Raw genomic sequence first — 26,251 nt, 5'->3', positions numbered from 1 at the left:
GATTTCAGTTTGTTGTTGCTGATATTTCCTGGTGAAATCAGATCTGGAGACACGTTTACCAAACATCTGTTTGCAGGTGAGAAAATCTGAGCGTGAAGTCTGCTGCCAGCGTGCTGCTGAGCAAGGCACCGCTGTCAGTCCTACAGTAAAACCACCACAGAAGAAGATGAGTTTAAATGACGACGACGATTCAAAGAGAAGTTTGACAGTTTATTAATAGATTTAAAACATCAGAAAAAAACATGTACACAGGTCGACTCTCAGACGGATTCTTTTATCTTAATTCTTTTTGTCTGTGTTTCCGTTAAATTGTCCAAACAGTTTTTCGTTCAGAATCTCCGATCTGCAAACAGACGGTAAAGAGTCTGACAACTGAAACTACAAACAGCAGAGAGGGAAAATCCACCTTCATCACCACCATCATCATCAACATCATCACCATCACCATCATCAGAGAGCAGAGCAGCTGTCCTGTCTAACAGTCAGTGTGTCCTACCTGTCCATCTGTCCGTCTGTTGATAAACTGAGGCTCGGGGGTCTAAAACACAGAGTGAGTGAGACGTCAGTGACATCGTCTCCATAAAACATCTCTGAGCTTCAAATGAAGAGTCAGACGGCAGCACGAGAACAGCCTGAGGGGGTGACAGGCGAACTGTGATGATCAATAAATGTAACAGCTGATCAGAGTCTGACTGATCAAACACAAATAGGTCAAAATATTCCAGGATCCTGGTCTAAAAATGTGGATTAAAGCCTCCCAAAAGTCTGAGACTCAGGATCTGCCTCTGGACTACAGGGACAGGATCTGCCTCAGGACTACAGGGACAGGATCTGCCTCTGGACTACAGGGACAGGATCTGCCTCTGGACTACAGGGACAGGATCTGCCTCAGGACTACAGGGACAGGATCTGCCTCAGGACTACAGGGACAGGATCTGCCTCTGGACTACAGGGACAGGATCTGCCTCTGGACTACAGGGACAGGATCTGCCTCTGGACTACAGGGACAGGATCTGATAAACAATTTCTCTGAGTTTTAGTCGAGCTTGTGTCATTTTTGTAGGACCAATGTTGCCATGACAACTGTCCCATGTTCCTGTTGGATTGTGGGTCAGAGAACACGGGACGTCACCGCAGCCGCACTGATGACTAACAGATTTTTGTCCGAAGAATCCGATCACATGATGAAAATAAAAACCTTTGACAGTCTGGACCACTCAGACTCAGCTCTGGACCTTGTTTGGGACCTCCGACCTCAGTTTGGACAACTTTGTGTTTCACAGTTTTATCTTGATATTTTTGTGAACGGAAATTAAGCTTTGTTAAAAAAAAACAAAAACAAAAAGTTTTCAGTCTACGTGTTCCTCAGCAGAACCAGAGGAACCAGAATACTCTAAACTGGAAGTGACACATCAGCTCAGCGTTTCACACCGCCACCGTCAGACCAACGAGGGACAAAAACGTCAGACTGAAGCTTTCGACACATTTCAACAAATCAAAATAAAAATTTTGATTCTACACACTTTTTGATTAGAGGATTGATGATCAACTGATCATCAATAGATCACCTCTGTGTGTACAGTACAGCCGCGGTTAGCTTAGCAACTGTTAGCTTAGCTCTACCATCTGGATCTTCATTAGTGTTTTTTTACATTACTGATTTATGACCTTGTGATGTCACTGGTCTGTCAGCCAATTATCAGGCTGAATTCATCATCGCAGTTCTCCAGGGATTCCATTTACTCAAAAAAAACAAACTGACCATGAACCGCTTAAAGAACTCTCTGGATCCTTAACGCACCTGGATCGCGTCTTTCATCAGAGCCTCCCTACCTCGTCATCTCCACACCTCCAGTAACAAATAACATCACTGTGACATTATCAAGATTATTATAACAACGAATGATGAGTAAATTTGGCAGAACGTCCCTTTAATAAACAAAGATGATGCTATGACTTGATGGCGAGTGGAAACGCTGCCACTGACGCCTGACCTCCACAGGAAGTGAGGACTGCTGTGAACATGGGGAGGAGACTGCAGAGGTAAGCCACGCCCCTTGACCCCCGAACACTGACCAGTGACCCAGAAGCTCTACCCCTTTCTGCCAACAGAAAAACAGAAATGGAAACATCGTCCATCTGTCTGCGTGAGCCTCAGACAGACAGGAATCTGTCCAGGGAGGGGATGGGGACAAGCTCCTCCCACTACCTGGAGGGGGTGGGGCAGTGATGGGGTGTTTTGTTAACAGTAGCAGATGCTACGTCTCAAACTGCGTGAGCAGAGCTCGAACTTCAGGCGTTAGCTGTTTGGCAGCACTGGCAGCCTCAGCGATGGCGCGGCGGTACGGCCCCTTCCTCTTCCTGTCAAAGCGAGACTGGAAGGTCTCCAGGAAGGGTGACAGCTGGGCCAGTGGCAGGAAGGAGGTGGTGGGGGAGCCAAACCAGGAGACACGCGCCTCCTGCCTCACTGCCAACCCTGTGTCGCCCCGCCGCGCCACCGTGATGCCGAGCACGCGAGCGGGCCACCAAGGGAAACCGTAGATCTTCGCCCAGACGATGTCACCAACGCAAACAGTGCGACCGTCAGGGAGTGAACACTTGGACACCGCTTTGGAGAAGACGGAGGAAGACGACGAAGACGAGGAGGAGGAGGAGGATGTGGAAGACTTACGTCGCCTCTTCAGTTCACCTCCCTCCTCCTCCTCCTCACCGCCAGCCTGTGTCTCCTCACTGTTGGCTCTGGGGGGAGGGGTGACGGGGAAGGAAGAGGGGGGGCACTGAGGCGCAAACGAGGAGGAGGATGGGAGAGTAGGAGTTAGGGGGGAGGACAGGTCTCCAGGGGGCGGTGGGTCAAAGGTCTCTGTGGAGCTGCACTCTGAGTGGGACGAGTTCATGGAGGAGGAAGAGGAAGAGGAAGAGGAGGAGGGGGTGGGCTCCACTACCTTGTCCTCATCGTCTCCCCCTCCCTGATCCGTTCCCTCCTCCACCACAAGGCAGACCTCCTGCATTTCCATAGCAAGACTGACTGCACAAGAGGGGGGGGGGGGGCGCTGTGGGAGGAGCTGTGGTTGAGGGAGGTGGTGGGGCTATGGGCGGGACCACGTCAGATGTGGGGACGGGACATAAAGCAGGTTTGGGAGGCAATGAGCGAGAGCTCTGTTTGGGCGGGGAGGAGGAGGAAGCCTGGCTGTCGTCGGTACGATACCTTTGGGGTTTGAGGCGCATTCTGGGCGGCAGTGCCGTATGGGAGCTCGAACTCACAGCAGCACCGGCGAGATGCTGCAGGCGGCGGGTGAAGTGGACCTTTTGGTTGTGGTTCTGCAGGGAAGCAGCTCGAGTCACGGCCTTGGTACGGTCCTGGCTCTGGGTCTGACTCTGGTTCTGGTTGTGGTCTTTGGGTCGAGGATGCGGTGGCTGCGAGCTCCTTGCCAGCTTCTTGAGAACTTGCCGTGTTTGGGAGCGATCGCCGGCAGAACCTTTGGCCAGACTCTTCTTAGAGCTCAGCTTCAGACGCATGTGGCTGGGCGAGGATGACGACGAGGGTGAAGATGAAGTCACGCCCCTCAGGACGCGACGGGAGGAAGATGATGATGACACACAGATCCCTGATGATGACCGCCTGTCAGCAGCAGTTCGTCCTGCCTTGTCGTCGGTCCTCAGTCGTTTGAGCTCAGAGGAAACTGGTCCCTCAGCTGGCCTCCGCCGCCGAGAAGCCTCCTCGCCCCTCAGATCCACTGGGCCCCGCCGTGCCTCTCTGTGCCCACCTGATGACACCACACCCTTGCACTTGTCACAGAGCACCTGGCGAGGACGGAGCTTGATGGCGTTCATGATGGAGGTTGGCTCCTCGCAGCGATAGCGCCGCTTTGGCCGCTTGATCTTGCGTGGTGGTGGCTGAGGTAAGGCCTGGTTGTAGGTGTCCCTGATGAATATAGGAGGGGGGTACGGCGCTCCCTCCTGGAACAGCGGAGGTGGTTTGGAGGTCCAGGGGTGAGAAGGGGGAGGGGACGGGGGGCTGACCATGATCTCTTCCTGTTTGGTGGACGGGTCATTGTCGGTAACAGGCTCTGACTGTAGAGACATCTGAGGTCGGCTCCGATCGTCCCGTCTCGGAAACACCGTGATGGGAATACCGTACGGTCCGAACCTAAAAACACACAAACACACACACACACAGGATGAGAACTTTAGACACTCAAACACAGCTGACCAGGCCTGAGGCGAGGACCAGTGATCCGGTTAAAACTGAAACTCCCGTCTGCAACAAAACACCTGTCCGGCCCCAAAACTCCTGGTTTTACAAGAAACAAAGCGTTTTATTTTCAGATAAATAATTTTATGTTCAGATGTTGATTTATTTGAAACTGTGTGTTGAAACTTTAGATTGTCCTCAGCGCTTCACAGCAGCGTCTCTGCTCCATCAAAACTCCAACTGACCTGATCCACCTGCAAGACTCAGGTGATTCTTCGCCTGTGACGTGAGCACTACAGGTGACCGGACCTAAAGACCTGCATCAGATAAAGTACTTCTACTGTACTCTGCTGTGTCTCAGCTTGTGTCTCAGATCTGTTCTGTCTCATCTGTCTCGTCTCTCATGATCAAAGCTGAGAGTAAACAACCTTCAGACAGCAGCCTCTCGTGTTGATGTGATGCTGACATATCGTGTCAGGTCACATCAGCTGTCACAAATCAGTGTTAATTCATTAATTTCACTGATTCTTTTTCAGTTAAACTTTCATTTATATCAGATCAGTAATTTCAATTTATTCTGATTAAAGTTTATATTTTGAATTAAGACCTTCAGTGTTTGGATCAGTGTGAATAAGAAGTTGTCAGAGTTAGTATCTTCGACTGTCCTATCAATGCATCAGACAAGAAGTTAAACTACCTTTAGGTAAGCAGACGAATCACTTCAGATAATCAATAATACGAGAGCTGGATCAGGATCAACACCAAAACCCTGCAGTGACTGAACTCAGAGGGTTTTTCTATTGATGATTCACGTCAGCCCGACCTGACCTCATATCATATTCCAGCAAGAACAACAGTCCTTAGAGCCAGACACAGACGAGTGTCACACAGAAGCAGCACTGTGGATCAGGACAGAAATAAAAGGGAATCGATGACCTTCCTGCTGAAAATGAACCGGTTCCAGCAGCTAACGAACACACGACCCAAACCAGGTTATTCAGAATAAACCCAGGTCCAGTTCTATGGAAGGAAACGTGGTCTCTGGTTTCCACCGACTGTGGGACACAGCAGAGAAAGAGACTTCAGTGTGAGTGTGAGTGATCTGGTCTCTGAGTCCACAGAGCTGAGGTATGACAGAGTGGAGGCCTGTGAAGGACCAACAGAGGTGGCAGCTGGCCTCTGCTGTGCCTGAGTGTTAATCTGAGTGTTTCCCTCTAACAGCACTGACAGGAAACGGAGGTCAGGATGATTCTTTTGTTTTCCACTTTACTTTCTTACTCTACAAAATAAAATAAAGGCACAGGTGAATCACTGATCAGATCGATCGGGACCAGGACCGATCGATCAGTTTGAAGTGGCTGATGCCCTGATCTCATTCTGCTGAGCACTGACTGCTTCAGTGCTCAGCAGAACAGCTGCTCACTTCATTTACTGGAAAATATGTTTGACAGAACAGAAACAAACGTGTTCCTCATGTCAGCTTCTCGTTCATGCTTCGTGCAGAGCTGTGATTGGTGGATCGCTCTCCAATCCACTCATTTGTCAGTGGGTTTGTTCCAGCGCCTGAAACGTGCTGATCTGCTATGTGTTTTCATCACGTGTGACCTGAATGCCGTCGGTTTTCGGTTTGGAACTGTTGAATTTTCACACGAACTCGATGTGCAGGTGAGCTGATGATAACGGTCAGTTACCTGCAGCTCTACTGCAGTTTGCTGGAGTAAAATATCACAAAACATCTGCACAGAGATTTTGTGTCTTACAACCTGTTTCTGGAAGAATGATTCAGCCAATACATGGACAACCAATCAGCAGCTATTTGAACAATCATTCATTTGAGTCCAGGTTCACTGACCTCTGACCTCTGACCAGACTGCGGTCATCATGAGGGTCGTGCTGGTGTGACAGCGGTTCTGTAAACCACCTCTACAGGTGAACTCGTTGGTCGCAAACAATCATCAAAGAAAAGAATCTATAAACAAATCCATCACTAATCCATCCATCATTAATCCATCATTAACTGAAAAACTGCAAAAAATCAGAAAAACCAAACTCAAGTCATCGCAGCAACAATCACTTTCATAATCGATTAATTTGCTGCTTATTAATCATCTGTACATCAACAAACGATAAAAACAATATCATCACTATCCGTCATCCATCGGAGCCTGACACCTGTCAGGCACCGCAGACACGTGTGTTCAGATTTCAGCTTTAAACACAAAACAACACGTTTAAATAAAGTTTTACCTTTTGGAAACGTCCATCAACACACCGGAGAAAACCTTCTCCCCCAGCCGGAAGGACACCACAAGCGCGTCATCGATGACGTGATCCAGGGAGACCAGGACCTCGGACCCAGGACTCAGATCCTGAAAGGAGGCGAGCGGGGAAGCACCTAGACCGTGTTCGGGTCCAGGTTCGGCCCGGGACAAGTCCTCTGCGGCGGTTTTCTCCTGCTTCACGGTGTCCGTCATCAGCCGCCTCTTCGGGGACCGACAGGGCGGGGATGAGTCTCGCAGGCCGCGGCCCGACGGCTCCTCGGTCCCCGCTGAGTTTTTAACGTATCCGGTCTCTGGATTCAGGACGTCCAGGCTGACCGGCACCGACAGATGGTCCGCGTTACTGTCCAACATGGCGTCCTCCGCGGCCCCGGGCCTCAGCTCCGATTGGACCAGAACAGTGTAGCCCCGGTCTCGACCCGCTGTCTCGGCCCGGTCCGTCGTCACGTTGGTGGTCGGTTCCGCCGGTTCGGCCAGGGATAGGCCGGCCTCAGTGACCGGCGGCGGAGCCGGGAAGGAGTGTAGGAAGACGACGGAGGGCTGCGGGTCCGGCAGGATGCTGTGGTACACGGCTTGCACCGACACGTTTCCGCCGCCCTCTGGCTCACCTGGTAGTCCAGGAGAGAACCGGTCCATGCTCATCCGGTCCACCGGGAAGTTGTTGATCAGTTCGTCGGTAGCGACATTTTCACATAGTGCTTTTCCCGCCGCGGGCTCCAGCTCCGGCCTGACATGGCGGCGCTCCTCCCCGTCTCCACCATCCTCCACCCGGGAGACGACGAGCTCCACAGTCGGGCCGGACTCCCGTGGACCGTCGGACTCCAGTGGGGCTTCTGGGAGTCCAGGGCCGCCCGGGCCTGGTTCTGGCGGGGCCTCATCGCCCGTCGCCGCGGTTGATGTTGTTGTCGGAACCGCCGCAGCTCCTGGCTCTGCAGCCACGGCCGCCATTTTCTTCCGCTGTGCTGCCGAGCGGCTCGTCGCCCCGCCTTCCCACCCCGCTGCCAGGCGCAGGCGTCCTGCCGTTGGCTGGACTGCCTGTCAATCAAAGGAAACGTAAAGAGCTTTGTCTCTGATTGGCTGATTCTGTCAGCCTGTGAAGGGTCAGACCGCCGCCAGGGGGCGTTTACCTTTATAAGAAACAAAAACATTAGGAGTAAAAAAATATATATCAATAAACAGCTGATTAATCAATATATAATTAATTCAAAGCTCAATCAACATATGATGAATAGACTGTGCGGTCGGACAAAGAGAAATGACATTCATCGAAATTAAATGAAAACATCATCTGCTCACAGTTCATCATCTGCCAGTCACAAGACCACAACAGCAGGATCAGTAACAGGACTAATAACAATACAAACAATAACAACAGCACAACTGATGATGATAAGACTAATGAGAGTCATCATGGGGCAGGAGGTGGCCCACAGATCCAGATCCACAGCTCTGAGGACAGATGAACCTGCAGACAGAGGAGAGGAGTCAGGAACAGGTGTTCATGGGATGTGAATGAGAACAGAAAGAGAGGGAGAGGAGGAGAGAGGTGCATCATGGGAAGTCCCCTGGCAGTCTGAGCCTACAGCAGCTTAACTATGTTGAACTTCGTAGCACAGGCTTCTGGTCTCCTTTAGTTATGATCCAGTTTTATAAAGCTGTGAAAAACCAGTGGGTTCAGACTGAACCAGCTGGGCTGATGCCAAACCAACCCAACACCTGGAACATTTTTTAGCCCGATATGTTTACAGAACACTGACTTGTGAACATGTAGTTTATGTGTGAAAACAAAGATCAGCATATTTTATTTATTTATTTCTCTTTGGAACATGTGATTCTCAGGAGGCTCTTTAAAAAACTGACAATCAAGGAAATAAAATCAACGAACAGCGATTTTCTCTGTGGAGTCATTAGAGATCAACAGGAAACTGATCCCTCTGTGACTGTGGTCAAATGATTTGATCTTTGTAAAGTTCATGTGCTGAGAAAAAGACTGAGGACACAGAAAACTGTGACTAACACACACACACACGTTGCGACCTCTGTTTCATTAACTTTTAGCAACTTCTTTAAAAGTGATTCGCTTCTTCATCTGGAGCGAAGCTAAAACCAGCTACGATCAGTTTTCACTGTTCACACATTTCAAAAGAAACTCATCACCTTTAATTCAACTCAGTAACATTCCTGAAGTTCTGTACTTAAGTGTTTAGTTGTACTTAAGTTCAATTTCTGTTCTCCAGTATGTTACACATGTGTTCTACATATATGTCACAGCTGCAGTCACTGGTTAGTTTACAGAAAAATAAAGGAATTAAAAACCAGCTGCTACAATAAAAGACTGATTACAGGTTAATAAATCTATTGATATAATGACATGAACCTGTGGAGGGAACATTCTGCATAGTGAAGCATTTACTGTTGGTGGAAACATAAACAACCCTCCTCCTCCGGCAGGTTCTTCACCTTCTCATCGGTTCGTCTGAGTCACTTCAGTCCGACCATCTGACTGGCCGAGCTTCAGACCAGGTGAGTCCAGCTGTCACAGTATTGAACTGTGTCATGAGCAACTCTCAGTGAGATCTAGTACTGAGCTGCAATGCCCCCCCCGACCCCACATGACATCCCGCACCTTTACTGTCACGCTGACATCACGTCACATGATGCTGTCTAGATGTGATTCTCTGTTGAAAAACATCACCTGGTGTAAGTGCTGTGGTTTTATTGGTCACTGTGAAGGATTATGATGCAGCAGCTTCACACAAAGATTTCAGTCTATCTGTGAAATACTAAAACACTGTTCAAATAAAATCACAGTATCGACAATGTTTGCATTATTTCCCACGATCATTTTTAAAGATTAATTCATGCAAAAACAAAACAGTCCACGGACGCCTGTCCCAGAGGTTTCCTCTTGTGACGGGACGGCAGGTGGAAGCTAAATATCTGAAAACAGAATCTCTGACCAACCTCTTCACCGTGGCCACAGCAGCTGAGGCTTATGGGTAAAGTAGCATTTAGATACAGAAAAAGCTGATTAGTCAGAAACAAAGAGTAAATACTTAAAATCTGTGTCTGAACATAAACCTGACTGTTCCATTATCCAGGAGAGTTTCAGAGCAGAGCAACGCTCAGGAAATCCTTCGCAGAAAGAGTTGACATGAGACGCAGACTGAGGACGACCACGTCACACAGAAGCATCTGATTGGTCAGAGGGAATAAAGGCCAGTCCCTCCTGTTTCCTTCAGCTCTTTTAAAGCCACACTCTCCTTTGAGACCAGGTCCCCACAAGACAGACCATCGTCGTCGAAGGCCACGCCCCCTTGCAAGGGCACATCCCCTTTTTGTTGGGGGGTGGGGCTTCTTCCGGACCTGTGACAAAAGAGGAACAGTTATCAGTTGATATTTACTTATCTATCAAGTTATTGATCAGGGTGGTGGTAAACAAGACTAGTAGAATAACTACATTAAACACCCTATGTCGTAGGGGAATGTTAATAAAGCTAATGCTGTTAATGAAGTTATTAAAGCTAATACTGCTACTGAAGCTAACTGTTAGCCATTAGCTCACCATTTCTCCTCCACGTCCTCGATGGTGTCAGGCAGCGGGACATTCAGCGTCTCTGGCAGGAAGCAGGCAAAGCATCCAGCCAACACTGCCGCCCCCCCATACACCATGCTGGGCAGAGCAGGGAGTACCTGGGAAATGCAGTCCATCGGTACTGTCAGTAAAACCTCCTCTCGTCTGTTATCGCTAACCTTTATTTTCACTCACGTTCAGGAGCAAACAGCAGCTGAAGGTCATGAGATCAGTGTTTTCTTTGATGATATGTTATTAATACTATAAGAAGAGTCTTTGCATTGATGATATATGTTATGATTGCTGTGGGATCCGTGTGTACCAGCTCTGTCACACTGTAATTTAAACATGCTTACACATGGAAACTGGATCAGCTGACTTCCTGCTCTAATTAAACACATGTGAATGGAAACTGGATCAGAATCACACATTTAGGAGAAACACTTCCCAAACATCAGTCTAACTTCTGATGAATTATCAAAGACCCACACAGACGGACACGTGTGGTACTGATGAGTCATGTAAACAGCATTGAACGTTTTGTTTGTTTGTTTATTTTTTAACCATATTGCTTTTATAGTCACATGTTTTGATGTTTTGGTGTAAAAACTTTGTTGAATCATAACTTCCAAGTTAATGTAGATCAGTTCATATGTGTTTGTTTTTATATTTATTATTATACTGTAAATCTGACTCGCTCTCAGATCTAACCACTGTGTGTGTGTGTCACTGTTTTCACACTCATTACATATCTAAGAATAAAAAGTTGGTTAAACAAAGTTTCTATCAGTGACGTCACCTCGTCCAGGATGAGGACAGCAGGGGCCGCCATGCTGCCAACTCTCGCCATGGTGGAGACGAAGCCCATTCCCGTCTGCCTGAAAACACACAACACACGTGATGAAATCGATACTCACAGTGTGTCAGTTAGCACCAGCGAGTCAGGGTTTGAACCAGCCCCTTTCTCACCTAATGGCACTGATTTAATATGTTCTTCCCTGACATGCCTTGCTCGAGGGCAGAGTTACTGTGGTCAAGACTTGAAGTGTGAGTCTCACCTGATGACGGTGGGGTACAGCTCTCCGGTGTAGAGGTAGACGGTGGTGAAGGATGCCGAGGTGAAACCTTTACCGAGACACGCCAAGGTGGTCCTGACTGTCTGCATGTCTGTTGGGGGAGGGGTTGGGGGGCGGGGTGGGGTTTATACATGTCTGTCACAGTGAAGACGTGTCCACTGAGCTGGATCTTTACATGTGTGTTTGCGGATCAGACCCGGTTTCAGGGTTCTGGTTTGAATCAGGTTCAGATGGTTCTTATGAAATCCACACAGTGAGCTGCAGAAGAGTGTGTGTATGTCTGTGTGTGTGTGTGTCTGTGTATTTTTGTGTACTTGTCACCTGTGGGGACAAAGATGTTGGCAAAGATGATGAAGGCTGACACGAAGAGACAGGTGGCCTGAGAGACCCGCCTCCCGAGGTAACTGAGCATGCCCAGAGCCATCAATTTGGCGGGAAAATCTACAGCTCCAAAGATGATCTGCATCAGGTAGATACTCACCTAGAACAACAAAGAGACGGAGAGCCCAGTATAAACAGCCAATGGAAGACAGACTCTGGAAGAGCCAGCCAATAGGAGGAGAGGAAAGGGTTAAACAAAGCGGAACACAGTTTCAACATGCGACAGTTGGACAAGAAAACTTTGTAGCCATGGTAACTGTCCCATCTCTGTCTGTTATTCCCTTCTCATGTATCTGAACCTCAGGTATCAGGTGAGGTGTTCAAAAGTTATCAGAGGCTGTTCTAACGTGTAGCATTGATGCTAATCAGATGACTCACCCCAAACTTCTGCAGGTCCATCGCCAAACCGTAGTACGCAAAACTGGTGGAGAACCTGTTGACAGGTTGACAGAAAGATGGACAGGTAGGAAGGTAGACAAGTAAATAGGTGGACAGACAGGTGAACCACACTTTGCTGTCAATAAAAAATAGAAATATATAAATAAAACTAAAAGAAAAAACTGAGCACAGGTAGAGTGAAGGGGACTCAGGTAGGGTGAAGGGGACTCAGGTAGAGTGAAGGGGACTCAGGTAGGGTGAAGGGGACTCAGGTAGAGTGAAGGGGACTCAGGTAGGGTGAAGGGGACTCAGGTAGAGTGAAGGGGACTCAGGTAGAGTGAAGGGGACTCTGGTAGGGTGAAGGGGACTCAGGTAGAGTGAAGGGGACTCAGGTAGGGTGAAGGGGACTCAGGTAGAGTGAAGGGGACTCAGGTAGAGTGAAGGGGACTCTGGTAGGGTGAAGGGGACTCAGGTAGAGTGAAGGGGACTCAGGTAGGGTGAAGGGGACTCAGGTAGAGTGAAGGGGACTCAGGTAGGGTGAAGGGGACTCAGGTAGAGTGAAGGGGACTCAGGTAGGGTGAAGGGGACTCAGGTAGAGTGAAGGGGACTCAGGTAGGGTGAAGGGGACTCAGGTAGAGTGAAGGGGACTCAGGTAGACCAGTATATTCTCTGACCAAACAGCGATAAGACAGATTGAGATGCGTCTCATTCCTCTGGTCTTCAGCAGGTCGTACGCTGTGAACGACGAACGAGTTGATTCAATTTCCTTATTCATGTGAGAATGGAGCACCTGCAGGTCACATGGTACTCATTTCAGCTGCCGATTGGATAGCACAAATTTTCATGCAGATGCAGACAGACAGGTAGTCAGACAGACAGGCTACCTCCAGAGTTAACTTGTGCACCATCTCTGGTTTTCCATTGATTCGAGCGACTCGGTGTAGACTCTTTAACGCCTCCTCAGATCGACGGTTCAGAACCAGCCAACGGGCCGACTCTGAGTACCACCTGACCAATTAGAGAGAAGACAGATCAGAACCATCTGACCAATCAGAGAGCAGACATTCATTTCAAAATGTCCACTGACCAGCTGTAGGCGAAGAACAGGAACTGAGGAGCACAGACCACCACCTGCAGCTTCCTCCAGTCTCTCAGCCAATAGGCAAGCCCCGCCAGGATCATCTGACCAAAAGTGAAGAAGAAGGAGGTGAGCGTGCCCACTAATGTTCTGGATTTGGTCGGGATCCACTCCACCTCTGAGGACAGACAGGTAGAGTCAGACAGGTAAACAGACAGGTTCACCTACCCCTGAGAAAACATCATCAGTTTGTTTCCATTAGAAACAGACAGACAGGTATACAGGTACACAGACAGGTAAACAGACAGGTATACAGGTACACTGACAGACAGACAGGTATACAGGTACACAGACAGGTATACAGGTACACGAACAGGTTAACAGACAGGTATATAGGCAAACAGGTAGACAGACAGACAAGTACTCAGTGAGACTCCATTGAGGATGACTCCGGACACTGCCATCCCACTCAGAAACCTAAAAATGCAGTAGGCGGAGTATGAAGGAGAGAGGGCGGAGCTACAGCCAAGTACACCCAGCTGCAAGTATGACCAGATGAGGACAGACCGTCTTCCAAACCTGAGAGACAGAGAGACACAGATTCTTCTAACTGGTTGGATTGTCCTGCACACCTGTGACAGATGCACATGTACAAAGGACCCAGAAGCTGCACAGGCTACAGATTCATGTTCATGTTTGTACTTTGAACAGGTGAGTCTCACCTGTCTGACAGGCCACCATAGATAATGGCTCCTGTTAAAACGCCACCCATATAGATGGTCTGAATCATCTGTTTCAGAGGACGCAGAGAACAGACCAGAACCCACTGAGAGACAGACAGATTCAGGGAGACAGACAGGGACAGTGTGGTTAATGGAAATCGAATGAGTCCAACTTCCTGTTGATGAAGTCACTTCATTAACCTCTGTGTTAATTACTGTCCCAGCGAGGCTTTGTTCTTGTTACCTCGGAGACGGTGGTAGCGAGGAACTCAGAGCGGTCAAATGTCCATCCGTCCACACATTCTTCGGTCTGTAGATGACTCGTGTTCGCTGAGCTGTTAGCAGCTAAAAGCTGCCACTGAGGCGTCACATACCTGAACACCAACAGGTGGAATAGGAAGTGATGTCAGAGGGAGCATATTCATTGATTCAGGTCAACATGGAGAGAGGAGCTGTTACCTCCTGCAGCGGTCCAGTCTATTTCCTGAAGAGTCCAGAGGGATGAAAGCTTTCAACAGCTGCTTCTCATCCACCTGAAACAACCAATCACATTTATCCATCAGACCCACCAATCACATCCATCAGGTCACCGCACGGTGACAGAGCTTCTGTGGTAGTTAGGTCACCTGGTAGTGCGACTGGTTGTAGAGGCTGAGGCTGTGATTGGCTGGCAGGCTGCAGTGGTGGGCGGGGACTCCCGAGACAAAGTTGTTGAGCAGGTTCTGACTCGCCATCATCAAACCAGGCAAACTGATCAGAGTCACATGGAGCCACTGGTACCTGCCAAACCCGCCCACCTGACGGGGGGCACAGGTTACACACCTGCATCACCTTACATTAGTGTCATGTACTAAATGAAAAAGTAATCAGATTATAACACAGTAATCAGATTACATTAGCAGTACTCACCTCGTCCAGCAGGTCAGCGAAGCCCATCTCTCTCTCTCTCTCTTATTTCTTTAAAGTTCTTTTTGTTTTTTAAATCATCAAATATTTTCTAAAACAGTTTGTTCATGTTTTTACCTCCGAGTGGAACAGACGTTCATTTAATAAGAAGAAGAACAAAAAGAACCTGAGAACAAAACAAAAGAAGTAAACAAACATTACATTTGGATGAAAGTAAAAACATGGACTCACTTTTAAAAATGTTCCAAACCTCTTTCAAACTTTCCAAAACTTTCTTCCAAACTATCCAAACCTTCTCCAGACTTTCCCAAACCTCATTTCACTTCACGCTCTGATGTGTGATACGTCTACAGCTGCAGTTTTACAGTGAACTCTAAAAAGGTGAAATATCTGCATGGAGTCTGGTGAGAGTTCTTAAAGGATTACAGCCGCGACTGAACGAAAAGCCGATTTTCTTTGTAGATCAGTGAAAAAGTACTTACAGTCTGCAGGCGGACGGACGAGTGGACGGATGGACAGGTGGACGGACAGAAAGCAGCGTAAAACAGATGACTGAACATTAATAAGTGACTTTAAAAAGAAAAGTGAGGAGCAGCTCTGTTTGTCCATGACTGCCCCCCCCCCACCCCCTGTGTTTGTCCTGGCTCCACAATCATTTGTTGTTCAGTTAATGGTTGAGCTTAGTCTCCCTCTCTCTGTCTCTCCCTCTCCCTCCCCCTCTCCCTCTCCCCCTCCCCCTCTCTCTCTCTTCCTGAGGGGTAACAATAAATAATGTATTGATTGATGAGGAGAGATTCAGTTCTTTCTGATCACGTTTCCATTTCAAATTCTTTTCCTGGAGGAGGACATGAGGACATGAGGGGGGGGGGGGGGGGGGGGGGGGGGGCTTCATGGATGAGATGAATCAGATAAAAATAAAAGAGAAAACCTCCCAGAGTTCTGTTTGTTTTTCAGTCCTCGCTCCTCGCTGAGTTTCTTGTCCTGGAATTCGTCCGACTGAGTCTCAGTCAACAAACGACTCAGTGGGTTCGAACCCAGATGACACGACGACGACACAGGAGTGAAAAACAGAACCAACGTCACGAGGACGGAGGACAGGAACGGAGACATCTAAAGGACTGTCCATCCACGTTCAGTCCATCTTTCTGTACATGTTCACCAACTGTAACTTTCAGAGGAAATTAAACAGCAATTGTGGCATGAGACTGAGAAAGCTCCTCCCTGCTCACAGAGACACTGAGCCTGAGGCTGAGCCTGACTCCTGGTTCTGACTCAGCCTCAGGCTTAGCCTCAGACAGTCAGTGGAGCAGGTTTGATCAGATGCTGAACTCTTTCTTCTTTGTGACGTAAACGTCGTGTTTCAGTTTTGAATCCTCAAACTTTCTGTTTCAAAGGTTCAGAAAACAGTTTACACATGAAGAACAAACATCAATAAAACATAGAAATAATAATATCACACATTTTACACGTGTGCTGAGGACAGACTGGTGACATGTTAACTGCTCACTGATGGAGAACAACTCATGAGGCCAGACGCTGAAGTTAAAGTGTGTTTTTGTGTTAAACTCATGTTGTTCAGGTGTGAACGAATCAAGACACACAACTTCAGCTTTGGTTTGGACTATAGCAGCTCTTACACAAACACTCCTGTGTGTGTGTGTGTGTGTGTGTGTGTGTGTGTGTGTGTGTGTGTGTGTGTGAGAGTGTGTGTGAGTGTGTGTGTATGAGTGTGTGTGTGATTGGCCGGTTACACGACTTCATGACTCAACATGTTGTTAGTTGAACTTTAAATGTTGAAAATTAACCGGCCAAAGTGAACGGCTACAATCATTGTCAGCTGCTGTTAGCATGTTAGCATGTTGTCCCGCAGTGTGACCTGTGATCAGTGTGCTCTGAGTTAACGTGTGAGACCAAACTCCACTCACATTTCATTCATTTCATTTCCACACACACGGTTTTCCTCACTGATTGAAACTCTGCTGATTTGGTGCCACATAATTAAATCCAACTGTCCATGAATTCAAAGGGAAACAGGAATAATGATGAGCACTTGTTGACACTGAGAACAATAAACTTTATTTACAACCAGAAACCACAGCTGCCTCTAAATCCTGAGGAAATACTACTGAAATCTTCCAGATTTAAAAATCAGCAGCAGGTTCAAACTCTGATGTATTTCATCATTTCATGTTAGAACAGAGACAAAACACTGCAGCCAGTGTCAGTACACACTGTACTGCAATACTGTGTTAATACTGCAACGCCCTGTAGTACAGTGTTTGGTTCCTCTGTTCTAATGTGAGGAAGAGCTTGTAAAACAGTAGATTTTTAACTGAAGTCTGGTGTGATGGCATCAGAGGAGAAGTTAAAAAAAGTAGAGTTAGTATTTAAAAAGTAAAAAAGTAAAAACTTAATTTAAAAAAACAGAAAAAATGTCAAAAGAAAATCTGAGCAGAAAAACATCAAGTGTGACAGCTCACGCTCAGGACAAACCAGCACACACACTCACACACACTCACACACACTCACACACACTCACACACACTCACACACTCTCACACACTCTCACACACTCTCACACACACACTCACACACACTCACACACACACTCACACACACACACACACACACTTACTTTATCTACAAGATATAAACAAATTACTAAAAAAAATTCATGGACAGAAACATTTCCAAAGATCGTCCAATCAGATGCGTCCGCTGCTCGACTGATGGATGGTTCTATAGCGTGGTGAGAAACTCTCTGACCTGCAGCAGGAAACAGACTCCAGATCAGAAGACACAGAATAAACTGCAGCAGAACTGAAACACAGTAAAGTACAGTAGAAAAACAAAGGACGGAAAAATGAAGAGAAATAAAAACCAACCTTGTCGATGATGGATTCCTGTCTGATGCGGTCGTTCTTGAAGTCGTCATTGACGTCCAGAATCAGAACAGGTAGATTGTTCAGGTAATCGAAGTCCAACCTGAACACACAGAGTCAGGTTAATGATGTGATGTCAGTTTCCTTCAGCCTGACTCTGAACGCACCACTGAAACGTCTGATGGTCAGACAACAGCTTCAGCTCGAGCTCGATCGTCAGAGACCGCATCAGCGTCAGACCGCGTCAGCGTCAGAGACCGCGTCAGCGTCAGAGTCCTTCAGGGTTTTTATGTAAAATCCAGACATGAAGAAGCAACAGCAAATGGATGGATGGATGAACCAATGAAAAATAATTACTTCATTTACATGTCTGACATCAGGTCGGAGGTCAGAACGACTCCTCCCCAAACTCAACCTGACGGTTCAGCCTTTATTAAACTGGTGTCTGTGAGCGTGAAAGCTGATTGGATGTGGATTCATCTGAACCTGAGTCCAGCTCAGCTGTGGGGGCGGGGCAGCAGGGAGCAGCTGGTACCTGAGGCTCCTGTGGTGCAGCCAGGCTTCATGTTTGAAGTGAAGCTGCTCCAGATACTCCAGAGGAATCCCCTGCTCCTCCTCCCGGCCCCGGTGGAGCAACCGCTGCATACAGCGCTGAAATGTACAGACAAATAAACGGGAACATGAAGGCAGCACCGACGAATAATGAAGTAACCAACAACCTAAAGCTGGACTCACACTGCTCTCACCTCTAACATGCACACACATTATCAGCACCTGATGTCACCTGACCCTCACCTGACCTGATGATGTAACATATCTCTTAAATATCAAACAAGTTTGCTGTTACTGAATCTCCCCCCCCCCCCCACACACACACACACACACACACACACACGAAACACTGGTGTTCGACAGGTGTGGTAGCAGCAGGTGTTGTACCTGTGGCTGGGCCCTCAGGTAGATGATGGCATCAAGTGCGATCTCAGGTTCGAACTGGTTCAGTAACCAGGTGTGCCAGTCCTGATAAACACTCCACTCTGTGTCTGACAGGCTGCCACACTCAAACAGGTTGGAAGCAAACACATACCTGTACACACAGGACACAGTTACTGCAGTGACACACACCTGTACACACAGATACTTTAATGGTATTTAATGGTGTCAGTTACCTAGCTGTCTCAGGTGTGTATAGCTACCTGTGTGAGGTGGTTCAGGTGAGTAATTACCTGTCCGAGTACACGGAGCGTTCGTAGAACTGAACGGGGTTTTCAGCCTGCTGAAGTTTGACTGACGGAGGCTGAAGCTGTGAGCGAACTCTGCTGAGACACGCATAACTCTGCAGACAGGTGAGACAGACAGGTAGAGAGAGACGCAGGTAGACAGCCTTAGTGAAACAGCTCATCCTCACCACCTGAGTGGGCAGAGTCAGGTGTCGTTACCTGGAAGGTGTAGGACCAGCGGCTGGGTTTGTCGTACAGCATCTGCAGCAGGTTTCCCCCGCTCTTCTGAGAGGAACTCAGCTCCTGCAGACACACAGGTGAACATCAGCACTTTACTCTGAAAGGACAGGAAGTGCGCTTACAGCTCGCTCTTACTGAGACGCCATCGTGTGACGTTATCGCTGCAGGAATGCTGCATTCAGGTGCTGTGCGTTCACCTGGTAAATGTCGTCACTGTCGTTCTGGACGTTGCACCATTTTCCGATGGGCTCAGGAATCACCTCCCAGTCGTCTGACGCCGCCTGCAGGAGACGCACAAACGTCGACTTCCCCGCAGCTGAGACACAGAGACAGGTGAGTCAGACAGGTAAGCGAGAGACAGGTGCAGCGTCTGCGTCTGTCCTCTCAGTTTGAACATGGACATCCTGGTTCTCCAGTTTTTTAATTAAAGCTGCTGCTAAACAACACAATCAGCATCGATCGATCGATCACTGATAAACTGATCACCTGCAGGTTTGGGACAAAACTAAACATTTGAAATGATTCATCAGTTCACTGAAGACTCGAGGTTTGTTTGTTTGTTTGTTTTCTGTCCATCATCAGAAAACAGTGAAAATGTTCGAACATGCGAACATTTCCAAACACTCCGGAGCCAAAGATGCTCGGTTCTTTAACCCTGAGGCTCATCAGAGCCACAAACCACTGATTATCGATTATCGAACTCCTCTCTGATCAACCCGCGGCTTTCATTTGGCGCCAACCAGCTCCGTAAAGGCGGGATTTAAACCCGGACTGAGGTTAAAACTACAAACCGTCGTGTTTGTCCCGGTGCTCAGAGACTCGGTGTTCACCGGGAGAACCGACGGATTCACACCCGGAGCGGAGAGAGTGCCGCTCCGCGCCTGGACAGAAGTCACCGGTGACCCGTCCGGTTATGACACAACTCACCGATGTTTCCCTCGATGGAGATTTTCTTGTGCGTGCGGAGGAAGCTGCCGCTCAGCGACGGGCTGGCGGGCACGCGGCACAGCCTCTTCGGTGGTGTCGCCATGTTTTAATCAGTCCGATGAAGGTTATCGATCTTTTATTGTTTTCCTATGTTTATTGTCCGCGAGGAGGGAAACCGACTGTGCGAGCGCGAGCTGCTCCTTCACTTAAATTCCGCGCGCGGGGAGAGTTCCGCTTCCGGGGGCGGGACTAAACGGAGCAGAAATATTTTATTGCAACACAAGCGAAGATGTCTCACTCTGATCGTGTTTCTGAAGCTGAAATACGGAGCTCTCACTCCGACCCTGTTTCCAATGTTCGGCTATCGATGACCTCAATTTTAACAGCAGATCACAAACAATCAAAACCTGATATTAATCTACCGACGTATCGATAAAATGTATTTTACGCAGCACAGAGCGAAGCATCAGCATCAGTGATGGAACAAAAAAAAATAAAAACAGCCTAAAATATTAAAAATATTATTTTAATTTTTTCTCCATTACCATGAGCAGACCCCCGGAATCTCGTGACCCACTGGTTGAGAAACCTGCCACTGTACATATTACATCCCACTGCAGGGGGTTAGGGAGGGGCTGGGCCAGGCAGGTGACCCGTGTCCGGACAGTCCGGACCAGGGGAACCAGCTCTCAGCGCGTCTCCTTCACCTGCAGCGGATTCACTCCAGCTGTTATTCTGAGTCGAGGCGTCGCATCACCTCAGAACACACACACACACACACACACACCACACACACTCACACACACACACGCACACACCACACACACTCACACACAGACAGACAGACAGACAGACAGACAGACACACACTCACACACACACACACACACCACACACACTCACACACAGACAGACAGACAGACACACACTCACACACACACATGCACACACCACACACTCACACACAGACACACACACCACACACACTCACACACAGACAGACAGACACACACACACACACCACACACACAGACACACACACACTCACACACACACACAGACACACACACCACACACACAGACACACACACACTCACACACACACACACGCACACACCACACACTCACACACAGACACACACACCACACACACTCACACACACACAGACAGACAGACACACACACACACACCACACACACAGACACACACACACTCACACACACACACAGACACACACACACACACACACACCACACACACAGACACACACACACTCACACACACACACCAGGAAACGTCTTTTTTCTGTCTGTTGAACCAAAGACAAGTGAACTACACAGGAATCTGTCCACATTAGACCAGGACATGTCTCACTGCAGAGACACAAACTGGACAAAGAAGAGGAGGAGGAGGATGACGATGATGACGACGACGGCGATGATGATGATGATGAAGAACAGGAGGAGTCAGACACATCCATTTATCTTAGGCGACATATTTGCCCCCATTTGCAGGCAGAGAAGTTTTTACCCCACTTGTTACCACTGGGTCTTGATGTGTGTGTGTGTGTGTGTGTCAGACTTTACAACTCTGACTGAATCATCCATGACATTCATCTGATTTATCTCCAGCCAGTGGAGGGAAAATAAAGGTGAGCTGTGTCGTTCAGGTGAGTTCTGATTGGTCGTCACACGTAGATGTCTTCCTCCTCAGGCATCTGCTGTGTGATTGATGTTTCCATGGAAACAGCAGGATGACAGGAAACTGAGGAGAGTAGAACATATTAGCATCTGTGTTGGTGTGTGTTAATACATGACTGTGTGTGTAAGTGTGTGTGTGCGTGTGTGTGTTTGTGTGTGTGTGTGCGTGTGCATGTGTGTGTGTGTGCGTGTGCATGTGTGTGTGTGTGTGTACCATATCTCTCTCTCCTCTCCTGCTTCTTCTCCTCACCTTTGGCCTCGTTGCCATGGTGACCATGCATCGACACATAAACACTCTCCTCCATCGCACCTGGACCTGGAACAGGTTTTAGATGTCAGAGTAGAACTGGACTTGTTGTCATGTAAATCTGCTGTGAAGTTAAAGAGACCAGGTGTGTGCGTCAGAGCTCAGACTGTCTCTGATTGGCTTCTGTACCTGCAGCCGTGGTCCTCTGAATCCTCCTCCTCCTCCTCCTCCTCCTAAGGATAAAGAGGATGATGATGAAGGGCAGCAGAGGGAGCAGGAGGAGGCAGCTGATCAGGGGCGTGTTGTCAGTGTGTCGACTCTCTGCAGACACACACATGACCGTCAGCTGCACAGTGTCAGAGTCACATGGTTCCACATGTTTGGTGACATGTGGAGACTGAGTTTCATCTATATGCTGTTTATTTTCATTGATCAGGAAATGTTTTATTTAATCTTTCAACTAAACAGAGTCAGGCTGAAATCACACACACACACACACACATTTATATATATACACACACACACACACACACACGTATATATATAACTGCGTGTGTGGTTTGGCCTCTGGACATGCTGCAGTGAGCGTACAGCTACGTTTCTGGTGTTTCTGTTTCCGGAGCTTTTTTTCTGAACTTTTAATAAAATATTTTCCCACAGCGTGTCTTTCTGTGGCGTGTCGTTCTGTGGCGTGTCGTTCTGTGGCGTGTCTTTCTGTGGCGTGTCGTTCTGTGGCGTGTCGTTCTGTGGCGTGTCGTTCTGTAGCGTGTCAACATGAGCAGCGTGAAGCTGAAGCTCCGTGTGATGCAGCTGTGGCTGAACCAGCTCTTCACTCAGAGTCAGGTCTCCTGTTCTAACTTCAGTCCTCAGCTCTGACTCTCTCTCCTCCTCCTCCTCCTCCTCCTCCAAAGAAGAAGAAGAAGAAGAAGAAGGGAATGAAACACAGAGCTGCTGTGAGGTGCAGGTCGATGTTGTCAGGTATATGGGGTCAGGTGGTCAGTGGACGTCTCAGTGGCGTCTGCGGTTGTGCACTCACCCTCCACCCTCAGCAGGAACTCTCTCTTCATCACTCGTTTCCCACTTTGATCAAACACCTGCATGGTGTACTTTCCCGAGTCCTGGGTGTGAACCGGGCTGAATCTCAGCGACCCGTCGCTCAGCAGCTCGCAGCGTCCGTGGTGCCCCGTCGTCATGTTGCTCGTCAGTGACAACATCAGGTGGAGGTGAGTCCACCTGACGTCCCATCTGTGCTCCATTCTCCCTCTCTGTTGGTCTGGGGGCAGCAGGGCAGTCTCACCGCTTCGTGCTGACACTGTGATGATCTCTCCTGAGGCAGCTGGGGTCAAAGGTCACAGGGAGAGAGTAGGAGTGAGACGTCTCTGTTCCGAGAACGAGCTGGACGCCGAGCGAACAGAAGAACCTTTTTTATTACACCAAGTTTGATCTCAGGCTGGTCCACAGGCCACAGACACATCAGCGGACACGTTCGCTGAGCGTCCACTTTAATAGGAACACCTGTACAACAGCTCTGCTGGTAACACTTGTCTTTACTCAAAGTTTTAAGATCTTCACTGTTTGTTAACAGTGTTAATGTTAAATACAGTTGTTTATTTCTGAATTTTGTCCTCCTTGTTTACATGATGAGGGGTCAGAATATTAGGAACACCTGTGAATGTGAAGCAGTCCAGTACGACACCTGAACATTGAAGGCATCAGAAACAGAGTCTGTGTCAGAACAGCTGGGCTCATCGATGCCAGTTACAGGTGGGTCTGTGTGTATGGGCTCTGCAGCCTGATGTGCTGGTGGAATAAAGAAGATTCTTCAGGTGCCCAGCTGATTCATTTCCAGCTCATTCATCACGTGTCTTCACAGGACATCCAGTTTCCACAGAAATAAACACACTGATGGACTGTTTGTGAAAACTAAGCCGAGCTTCATGAAATGAAAGTGACGCCAGGAAAAGCAGCAGAGGTCAAAGGTCTCACAGCGTTACGCAGCTCTGTGATTGGTTTATGGTGAAATGCACCATGGGAGTGCATGGGAGATACTTTGACTTATACACTTCATTAACTGTCCCGTGTGCTGTACCATGTTACATATGTTTGGTTTATCTTATGTCTCATGTCATACTAACATGCTCCATTGGTTCATTGTGTCATGTATTAGCATTAATCTCAGTTATGAGATCATGTTGTACATTACGCTGGTGTTACAGCTAATGTGGTCACATCAGTCTTATGTACAGTGGACAGGACTCACCTCACTGAGACGGCGCTGTTAGCTTACAGTGCTGTTAGCTTATAGTGCTGTTAGCTTACAATGCTGTTAGCTTACAGTGCTGTTAGCTTACAGTGCTGATAGTTTACAATGCTGTTAGCTTACAGTGCTGTTAGCTTGGCTCTGTTAGCTTACAGTGCTGTTAGCTTACAATGCTGTTAGCTTACAGTGCTGTTAGCTTACAGCGCTGCTCGTCTCGACCGTCTCTTTATTTCGTGGTCATTTCATTGTTGATGTTTGTAGCTGTTCTCATCTCGTCTCATGTGACTGTTTTCAGATACTTTCTAACACAGTGACTGATCTTTTAGATCAAACCAACTGACCCTCACTCTTCATCACCATCATCATCATCATCAGTAACTGGACCAGAACCAACATGGCCACCGTGTGAAGTTGTCTCTGCAGCTGCAGGAAACTGCTGGTTCTGCCTGCTCAGGTGTCAGTCACTGTGAGACGGAAACACACAGTGTATGCACACACACACACACACACACAAACAAACACTCAGTGTACATAGTAAATGACTTGTTGAACATATTCAATTAAAGACCATGATGAAATGTTTCTGAAGGACACGAAGGACATGAAGGACATGTAGGACACAAAGGACAGGCTGTGCTTTGACTCACAGTCTGGACTGACAGCTCTGCTCTAAATGGCTGCGACCTCCTGGAGAAGTTTGCAAACTTCTGGATGCTTATCAGCTACGAGTTGGACTCTGTTGATCACCTGTTCAACACATGTAATGATCTTCAGTATATCACCTGCTTTCACGTTCACTGGACGCACAAATGTTAACTGAGTTCTGCGTGTGACTGGTTGAACCCTCCCTGAGCTCCAGCAACACGAAAGCCTGAAAGAAGACTGAAGAAGGACTTTTAGGAGAACACTTAGGGAGAATAGTTTGGCAGGTTTTCAGGCAGGTCGCTCCCTTGTTGTAACAAATCTTTAGATTTTGCCTTTGCTCTCTGAATAAAACTCAGGAGATTGTTTTGATCTGTTAAAGGTTTTCATTTTTCTGGCCCAGGCTCATAAGCAGTGCCCACACACTTAACACTTTAAGATTTAGAATTAGATTTAGAAGGCATTAGATGGAAAGCATTAGATTTTGTCCATCAGAACCAGTTCACATTACATGTTAAAGGGGTTTTAGGGGAGTTACAGAGTCTGGTAGCCTCCAGCAAACAGGATCTCCTGTACAATTCAGTCCTGCATCGAGGGGCAATAAGTCTCCCGCTTCATGTGGTCTGATGTCCCTCAAGGGAGGCATGCAGGGGGTGAGAGGGGTACTGAGAAGTTTCTACAGCATCCTCAGACAGAGGGGGAGGGGGAGTGAAACATGGACAGAGGCGCTGCTGTAGACAGGAAGCTGAAGGGCAGACATGTCAAGCCTACGCAAAAACAGCTTCATGCTGTTGGCCCTGTCCAGTTCATCTGTCTCAACCCGACCCGTGGAGCACTGACCACATGCTCTGTTTTCTTTGGGTTGCCATGTCTTTTTTTTCTTTGTGACTTTTAGTAACACAGTGAGTGGGACACCACATCCAGAACTCAGGAGGTCCAAAAGTCCTGGTGTTTGGACCCTCAAATGCCCCCCCACCCCTCATAGCTCTGACTACACCCAGCACCTGGAAGACAAAAGTAGCTTTTCCCTGAGTGGCAAAATGTTCCCACCGAACCTGATCCAGATTCAGAGTTCGTATTCATTAGGACAGTGGAGACAACAAAGAGATTTCAGACTGTGCTGGGTACAGACCCTGTGCTGACCACATCGACTTACAGATTCTACATCTGACTTCAATCCAGACCCCAGGTCTGGATCCTGACCCAGAACAGAGATAAAAGGCAGAGACATTTCAGGTTCACATCAAAGTGTTTGGTCCTACCTGTCTGAGGGACGTTGTCCTCAACTGGAAAATGAATGATGATTAAAAATCTGATTCAGGTGAAGACACACAACCATCTGAAAAACGAAAAAGAGAAATGTGAACAACGTCGACACAAGCTCAAAACCAAGTGAAGAAGGAAATGAGATTTGAAACCCAGAAACCACTGACAGACCACTCCTCCTTTCAGTTTCTGCGCTGTAAGGGGTCCTCAAACACTCACACACTTTCACACTCAGCTGCTTTATGAACACAGTCACAACTAGAACTGGGTCTTCTGCTGTC

The 26,251-nt window shown here is 48.0% G+C and overlaps 4 protein-coding genes across 11 annotated transcripts; all 4 read right to left on the bottom strand.

Annotated features, from left to right (window-relative positions):
- Window positions 1-197: 197 nt before the first annotated feature.
- pwwp2a (PWWP domain containing 2A) lies at window positions 198-7,419 on the bottom strand. The gene is given in 3 exon segments (XM_041051697.1): window positions 198-3,047; window positions 3,049-4,147; window positions 6,440-7,419. Coding segments are annotated over 3 exon segments (2,868 nt in total). The 3' UTR covers window positions 198-2,258.
- A 1,704-nt stretch (window positions 7,420-9,123) lies between these two features.
- oatx (organic anion transporter X) lies at window positions 9,124-15,208 on the bottom strand. Of its 6 annotated transcripts, none has more exons than XM_041051705.1 (16): window positions 15,069-15,208; window positions 14,590-14,959; window positions 14,307-14,477; window positions 14,140-14,213; window positions 13,925-14,054; window positions 13,681-13,784; window positions 13,383-13,537; window positions 12,968-13,136; window positions 12,765-12,888; window positions 12,555-12,670; window positions 11,881-11,935; window positions 11,443-11,602; window positions 11,104-11,212; window positions 10,845-10,923; window positions 10,037-10,164; window positions 9,124-9,837 (listed from the first exon to the last, which is right to left on the bottom strand). In XM_041051705.1, exons 2-16 carry the CDS (start codon window positions 14,614-14,616, stop codon window positions 9,675-9,677), a joined length of 1,764 nt encoding a protein of 587 aa, XP_040907639.1. In that variant the 5' UTR covers window positions 14,617-14,959; window positions 15,069-15,208; the 3' UTR covers window positions 9,124-9,674. The 6 variants fall into 6 exon arrangements, with proteins under 6 accessions (XP_040907639.1, XP_040907640.1, XP_040907638.1 ...); XM_041051706.1 differs by having other exon boundaries at window positions 14,590-14,752; window positions 15,069-15,188; XM_041051704.1 differs by having other exon boundaries at window positions 14,590-14,752; window positions 14,837-15,184.
- Window positions 15,209-16,643: 1,435 nt separating this feature from the next.
- zgc:110540 (deoxynucleoside kinase) lies at window positions 16,644-20,740 on the bottom strand. Its single transcript, XM_041052279.1, has 8 exons — window positions 19,856-20,740; window positions 19,126-19,244; window positions 18,908-18,991; window positions 18,695-18,804; window positions 18,408-18,555; window positions 18,004-18,119; window positions 17,472-17,571; window positions 16,644-17,352 (listed from the first exon to the last, which is right to left on the bottom strand). Exons 1-8 carry the CDS (start codon window positions 19,956-19,958, stop codon window positions 17,326-17,328), a joined length of 807 nt encoding a protein of 268 aa, XP_040908213.1. The 5' UTR covers window positions 19,959-20,740; the 3' UTR covers window positions 16,644-17,325.
- Window positions 20,741-21,049: 309 nt separating this feature from the next.
- Window positions 21,050-26,097, bottom strand: LOC121191174. Of its 3 annotated transcripts, none has more exons than XM_041052280.1 (7): window positions 25,967-26,097; window positions 24,710-24,809; window positions 24,404-24,526; window positions 22,839-23,138; window positions 21,992-22,123; window positions 21,770-21,871; window positions 21,050-21,619 (listed from the first exon to the last, which is right to left on the bottom strand). In XM_041052280.1, exons 3-7 carry the CDS (start codon window positions 24,456-24,458, stop codon window positions 21,543-21,545), a joined length of 666 nt encoding a protein of 221 aa, XP_040908214.1. In that variant the 5' UTR covers window positions 24,459-24,526; window positions 24,710-24,809; window positions 25,967-26,097; the 3' UTR covers window positions 21,050-21,542. The 3 variants fall into 3 exon arrangements, with proteins under 3 accessions (XP_040908214.1, XP_040908216.1, XP_040908215.1); XM_041052282.1 differs by having other exon boundaries at window positions 21,806-21,871; XM_041052281.1 differs by lacking the exon at window positions 24,710-24,809 and having other exon boundaries at window positions 25,967-26,085.
- Window positions 26,098-26,251: the final 154 nt, after the last annotated feature.

The sequence above is a fragment of the Toxotes jaculatrix genome, chromosome 12 (genome assembly GCF_017976425.1).
Source record: "Toxotes jaculatrix isolate fToxJac2 chromosome 12, fToxJac2.pri, whole genome shotgun sequence".
NCBI classification, from domain to species: domain Eukaryota; kingdom Metazoa; phylum Chordata; class Actinopteri; family Toxotidae; genus Toxotes; species Toxotes jaculatrix.
The sequence above is the reverse complement of the archived record's forward strand: the minus strand, read 5'-3'. Positions and strand labels throughout refer to the sequence as shown.

Coding starts and splice junctions, on each gene's coding strand:
- oatx (XM_041051705.1), bottom strand. CDS start 14,616: ATGGGCTTCGCTGACCTGCTGGACGAG. Junction 13,785..13,924: donor TCGCTACCACCGTCTCCGAG/GTAACAAGAACA, acceptor TCTGTCTCTCAG/TGGGTTCTGGTCTGTTCTCT. Junction 12,889..12,967: donor CTGTTCTTCGCCTACAGCTG/GTCAGTGGACAT, acceptor CTAATTGGTCAG/GTGGTACTCAGAGTCGGCCC.
- LOC121191174 (XM_041052280.1), bottom strand. CDS start 24,458: ATGTTGGTTCTGGTCCAGTTACTGATGATGATGATGATGGTGATGAAG. Junction 22,124..22,838: donor GTTCCTGCTGAGGGTGGAGG/GTGAGTGCACAA, acceptor GTGTGTCTGCAG/AGAGTCGACACACTGACAAC. Junction 21,872..21,991: donor TCAGAGGACCACGGCTGCAG/GTACAGAAGCCA, acceptor AACCTGTTCCAG/GTCCAGGTGCGATGGAGGAG.
- zgc:110540 (XM_041052279.1), bottom strand. CDS start 19,958: ATGGCGACACCACCGAAGAGGCTGTGCCGCGTGCCCGCCAGCCCGTCG. Junction 19,245..19,855: donor CTCCATCGAGGGAAACATCG/GTGAGTTGTGTC, acceptor TCTGTGTCTCAG/CTGCGGGGAAGTCGACGTTT. Junction 18,805..18,907: donor GCTGGTCCTACACCTTCCAG/GTAACGACACCT, acceptor ACCTGTCTGCAG/AGTTATGCGTGTCTCAGCAG.